The sequence below is a fragment of the Lindgomyces ingoldianus genome (assembly GCF_010093535.1).
Source record: "Lindgomyces ingoldianus strain ATCC 200398 unplaced genomic scaffold BDR25scaffold_7, whole genome shotgun sequence".
NCBI lineage: Eukaryota > Fungi > Ascomycota > Dothideomycetes > Pleosporales > Lindgomycetaceae > Lindgomyces > Lindgomyces ingoldianus.
Window position 1 is genome coordinate 1055496 of NW_022985168.1, and position 6311 is coordinate 1061806.

General features: G+C 43.4%; 1 protein-coding gene across 1 annotated transcript; it reads right to left on the reverse strand.

Moving 5' to 3' along the window:
* Positions 1-2768: 2768 nt before the first annotated feature.
* On the reverse strand, positions 2769-6102 carry BDR25DRAFT_332370 (uncharacterized protein). The gene is made up of 3 exons (XM_033692742.1): positions 5765-6102; positions 3096-5703; positions 2769-3045 (listed from the first exon to the last, which is right to left on the reverse strand). The coding sequence occupies exons 1-3, from the start codon at positions 5982-5984 to the stop codon at positions 2961-2963; spliced, it is 2913 nt and encodes a 970-aa protein (XP_033551085.1). The 5' UTR covers positions 5985-6102; the 3' UTR covers positions 2769-2960.
* Between the last annotated feature and the right edge of the window lie 209 nt (positions 6103-6311).

Here is a 6311-nt window from a genome sequence, read left to right on the forward strand (position 1 = left end):
ACCTTGCGTTGCGCACATAGGCTTAGTGTCGCGCCTGTGTTTTAGACAAGCAGCCTAAGACACTTAGCGCCTAAGCTCTCTATAAGCCTCTTATAGTTAATAGACTTGCTTCTTATTGCTCTTTAATTAGCAGTTGTGATAATTACTCTAAGCAAGCTTTGCTTTTACAGATTATTTATAAACTGTTGTAGTATTTTAATCTATAGTGCTTATTAAGCTTATAAGTGTACACCTATATATAATCTAGAATCTACTGTCTAGCTGCCTTAATTAGCTTTATTTAGACCTTTATCTAAAATTTTATTATCTAATAACTATCTAAGTGTATTGGCGTAGTGGTACAGAGCTCCGTCCTTACATAATAATCAACCAACAGCGGGGTACGGTCGGTGTTCGACCCCCACCTCGGTCAGCTTTAAGCCAGTTTTTAGACTGAAACGTGAGGCGGCCTCTTCTGGCGCCACGTTGTTGCTGCTGGAAGGTCTAGTGTATATGGCTTAGCTGGCGTGGGCCACTAAGCGTCGTTATTTATCCCGCGCCTCTGGGCCGCAGGTGGTCAGCCTCTGGCCGGTAACCGAGACATGCGCATAGGCGCCTCTGAGCTGCGGGTAGGTCATGTGACGCCTGGGACATGCGTCTGCTAAGAAGGGGGATAATGTAAGGCCAAGATGGCGCTTACGTGTAAGGCCGAGATGGTGCTTACGTGCGACGGGTATATATACTATTCTGTACGCAATAATTAACTGTTGGTTAATTATTCGCACCTTTTTGGTTGTATTAGCGTAGTGGTACAGAGCTCCGTCCTTACACTAAGTGCGTTTTTTCTGCCACTTTAAACATTTTATATAAAGAGTGCTTCTCTAGTTACTTTTAAGTTAATAGTAAAAGTAGTAGCTAGCTTTTATAAGGTGTCTTTTTTTTAAATAGCATCTTTATTAATGCTGCTTTATTTAGTGTTTTACTACTAACGTACCTAACAGGTTGGCCGGCCACACGGGTTGGCCGGCCACTTTTGCTAAGCCCCTACTAAACTCTACCTATCTATATAATGCCTTAACAACAACACTAGATTAAATCTTCTAAAGAATGTTAGATACAGCTTACTTTTTAGGCTTTTAAATAAGACTTAAAACTCTCCTTGCAACGCGCTGCAGCTATCTATAATGTCTCTTACACAACACTAAGTAATTAACGTGCTAGACAGCCTTTATAAGCAGAATGCTAGCCTAAATTAAGAAATCTAACTAAGCTTAAAAAGAAAGTAGTTGTTAAGTACATACTTAAGCTTATTACACGCAGATTTCCCCTTAGGCTTACAGCTAAAGCTAATATAGCTAATTCCTTGCCTATAGAGCGCAATCTAGGCTAGGTTAGCTTAAACTAGCCTAGTATATAGGTTAAGCACTGCTTTAAGTTTATAATAAAGTTTAATTATAAGTATAATTATAAAAGAGCGCTTTATAAGGATCTAGAGGTTATCTAGGGCTAGTTTTGCCTAGTAGCTAACATAAAAGCTAAGTATAGTATTTAGAATAAAGATAAGTATAACTTTAATAAGTTAAGCTTTATAATAGGCTAGATATTAACTAGAGTAGTTGTTATAGCTTTAAAGAGACAAAGACAGCTAAAGGTAATATAGTAAAGTAATAAAAAGTAGATAATAGTTATCTAGAGCATTAACATAATAAAGTAGGCTATAAAATTATAAAGCTTTAAGCAGTAAATAAGGCTACTATACAACATAGATTACATAAAAGAAAGCAGATTTAGGTAAAAGAAACCTTAATAGTTAAAAATAAAGCTTGCCTAACTACTTTAAAGAAGTTTAGAGCGCGTAGTAATAGGAAGAAGCTAAAGAGGCAGGTGTGCGCTAAAGAAGGTAAGCTAAGTTAAAGGTAATATAGGCAGTGCAATTAAACTAGGCATAACTTGTGTACGTGTAAGCAAGTAGTAGAAGTAGACTTTAAATAATATCTTATGTTATATTACTTTATATAGGGCTAAAGTAGGCTGTTTTGCAAGAGAATAGGGTAGTTTTAGTGAGGGCTTGGCAAAAGTGGCCGGCTAACCTGTGTGGCCGGCTAACCTGTTAGGTACGTTAGTTAAAGTTTTACTAGTAATGTATACTACCTACTATTCTAAGCTTTGCTTTTCTAAGACATTTATAAATTAGCGTAGTATGTTATCTTTAAGCACATGTAGTTTTAGAGACTCTATAAATTGCTATAGTAGGTTAAATACTTTAAATTTAGCTTCTTTACATTATTTAAAAAGTTAAAAGTATTTAACTTTTTTTTACTAGTATGCTAGAAGTTAATTAGTGGATGTATTATTAATTAAAGTACAAAGTGCTAAAATTTTGTTAAGGTAGACTGTTTGCTTGTGTAGACAGCTTGCTTGTGAAATACGTTATAAAACATGTTACCTAAGCCTACGTATATTCCCTTCTTATTCTTATCCTTGCCTCTTTCTCTTATTTACCATCCATCATTAGACTCCTGTATGAAGTTGAATTCCATGCCGCCTACATGGATATAGAATTACTGCGAAATTTGCACCCTTCTCAGGAAAGATCCTAAGAAAGTGGGAGTTATTTCAGACCTACTCTCACAAAATCCTTAGACATAGCAGCAGCAATCCGCATGCACTTCATGAGCTTCCAACGGCTATACGTACCTTCAACGTCTTCTAGCACTGGGGGAGGCAACTGCATCACTGTGTTGATCAAGCTAATGTAATAGGTTTGTAGAACAAAGATTATTCCTGACCATAAGCCTGCTAGGGGGATCTTGAAATTGGAAACGAGCGATAAAAAAGCACTTCCTACCACTAATCACCCAAAGCATACAAACTCGAATCCTAATTGCACGTGAACACAGGACAAGCAAGATTCTCAATAACGGCATATTGTCTATTGAGATATCTAAACTACGCCCCGGCCCAAAGCATCTCCCTCAAACCTACAGCGCCCATTCCTCTCTATCATCCATCGCGGAAATAAACGGCTGATCAATGAGCTTAATAGCCATTTCACTACACAACACACTGCATATAAAATAATTAGCAATGGCGATTAATACAGGCCGAAAACTTACCAAGAAGAACCTACAAGCGCATCAAGTTCTCGAATCGCTTTCTCCCTCTTCGCGCCTACACTCGCCCCCTTACTAACCTCTACCTGCAGTTCCGTAATCCGCTTTCCCCTCGCAATACCTGCTAGTTCAACAACTTTCTTCGCGAGACAATCGCTGTGGAATGCGTGCTGGCATGGAAACACAAAAAACTGTCTCGCCAATAGTGGTAGCCCACAGACATAGCATCTTTCCCCGGGTTCCACGATTGCGTACCGCTGTTCGAGGGCCTTGATGTCGGTTTTGATGTGCGCGGCAGTTTCTTCACTCTCATCCATTTCCTGTTTCAGCGCGTCGATTTTGCGCGAGTAGTCTTCGAGTGCGGCACAGATTTCCTCTTTGAAGTCATCGATCACCACGAAATCCGGGAAAAAAGGTATCAGATCCTCTATCCTTAGCAATTCAACCCGGCGCAGGAATTCGATTGCGGTTTTGATGCCTGAGGATTGGGATATGACCTTCTTAGCGATAGCGAGCCAGAGTTTTTTTCGAAGCACTGGATCGGTGTCAGAGCGGTCGGCGACACTGCTGGCGAGATCAACTTCGTCGTATTTGAGGGCGAGATCGACGGCTTGGACGTACTGGCCCATGGAGCTGTAGATGTGAACGCAGCTCTGGACTCGCTTGTGCTGAATGCAAAGACGGAGGGCGAAGTCAGCGTCGTAGTTCTGTTCGTGGGCGTATGATTGGGCTTTTAGGTAGTCGAGAAGCGCAAATTCGTCGCAAGTCGGATGCGAGGCATAGATTGATATGAGTGTGTTGTGGACAGCGGCATCGGTCGATTGATGTTGGTTGATCTCAAAAGAAAGGTATCGCACGGCTTGGTTTAGGTTGAGTGGGATTTTGGTCATGTTGTTGTAGTTCAAAAAGGCTGGGATGAGCTTTTGAGCGTCCAGGTTGGCCTGCCTCATCATGATCTCAACGAGATCTACCGGTACATGGGCCATCAGGACGCTGCTGTACTTGTAAAAGATATCTGGGTTTGTTTGTTTTTTGAGCACATCGAGAGACTCTTGCCATCGTTCCCTTTGGACCCAGTATGCGAGGACATAATTGTAATCATTGACAATGGTAGCAAAGAACAATAGTTCTTCTTCTCTTCCGTGGCTACTGATAACTTCGTACACCGTTTTGCGGTCAAGATCGGTCCTGTACTTTGTGGCAAAATCTTGGTATTCCTTCCTGATCACAGAAAGTTTGTCTTGAGTTTCCGCCGTGTTCATGCTCTCTGACAGTTCAGCCTTAGTTGTGATAGTATCATCGAGGGTGTTGAGCTTCGACATGAAAAGCTCGACAAGCCAAGTAGCTATCATCACTCTCTGCATGACTGCTGACTTCTTCAGAGTTGACAGCTTTGTCAGGAGATACTTCCGTAGAGCGTCTTGTTCTCCTTTGTCGATGAATGCGAGAGCCACTTGCTCAAAGGGTTTCGTGCTCCGACCGTAAACTGATGCTGCCTCAAGATACTGTCCCTTTCCAACTAGGTAGTCGCCAGATGCTGTAGCCACAGTGTCTTTCTGAGATGAAGTTTTCGCGAATTGGGATGCTGCATCGAATTGCTGTGCTTTTAACAGAATCTTCCAGACGTCTCTACTCTCGTCAGTAATGACTATCTCGAATATTTCTTGAGTGGTGAAGAGCCAGTAAGTGTTCTTCTTGATATCTGCGACAAGCCCAAGAGCGCTTTGACCAGGCTCCAGTACACTTTGGTCCAGCACGACTGTATCGTCCAAGCGATTGATACCTACTACCCTTCCTTCAACCAACTGTAAAATATGCCATTGGCTGAGTATCATCGAAATCACGGCATCTTGGGACCTCCTCGCGCGGCCACTAGCTCTCTGGGACTGTGGGATTTGAGATCTGGGGAGCATTTTTGATTCTGACAAGATCCTGCCACCTAATTCGGAGGTATCTGCTGAGAGATACAGTTTTCCATGTAAAATACCCTGAGAAGTGAGCCAGGCGAATGCTCTTTCCGAAGCCGTATGATCCAAAGGTGGGTTATCTTGCATTTCTGGAGAAACGCTCAGACAGGAAGGAGCGCCGGGTGATACGTTTGACACTTCATGCACGGTGGCAGTCTCGATTTCGAATAGCTTCGAGAATATTGATCCGCTCCCCTCACTCCCATGACGCCCAATCTTTCCGGCGAAATGCATAAAAGTCGAAGGTGTTGCGACGATGACTCTCCTCAGGTCTGTTCTTCCAGGAATGATGTCCGTCCACAAGCCAATAATCGGCCCATCAATGGTTTTATACACCCCTTTTAGATATCTCTCTTCCCGCCTGTAGAATTCAGACGACGGCTCAATGTAGACTTCATAAACATTCCCATCTGACGCCCCGACGAGTATCTCTCTGGTCGATGCAGTAGGTGTTGACGGGTTCCACGACACACTCTCTATATATACTCCTTTTAGACGGGATAGAGCTTTCGGGGTGCGTGACTGGGTGTGAAGGTAGTAGTTCTCGGCGAGGGTAGTGGTAATGATGAGGTGGGAGGCGGAGGGGTCGAGGAAGAGACGTCGTATTATTCCAATCTCACTGGGTTTCTTCGGGAGATCGATGTCTATTGCAGAGTGAGCATCTAGTACTAGCGCATTCATAGCTTTCACTTCCGATGTACGAACCATCGATGTCCGCGGGACTGTCGAGATCGATGCGCAGGATGCGACCAGTTGACAGAGCGAGGATTAAGACATTATTTGCAACCTCGGCGGCGACAAAGTCCGAAGCCACAGAGAACTGGAGCGACACACGTTCTATGTTAAACATAGGTAGCGAAACGTCAAGACTCTGTGGGTCGCTCGCGCTGGGCGCCACATAGCCGGTGGAGGTGCCGAAGTCCATCGCTGGAGCTAAGTAACGATGGTTCCGGCTTTGAGGATGCGATCATGATACTCTGGGAGAGCTACGGCGTGACATATTTCCACGGCTGTCTGCAGGGACGAGAGTTGGCATAGCCAGAGAATGCCGAAGCTGGCCCTTGGAGAATGACGCCTACTTGAGCTTAAGCTTGACCGGAGATACTTCGGTAAGCTAGCCAAATAAGCTTCCTGGTTGCTAAAGTCCTCCTGCTCCTCTAGGATCCCTCTACAAACTTCCTACAATGGTAATATGATCTGTACTACGTACTGTACCTATGGGATTATTAAACGTGCAGTGCGGCTTACAAAC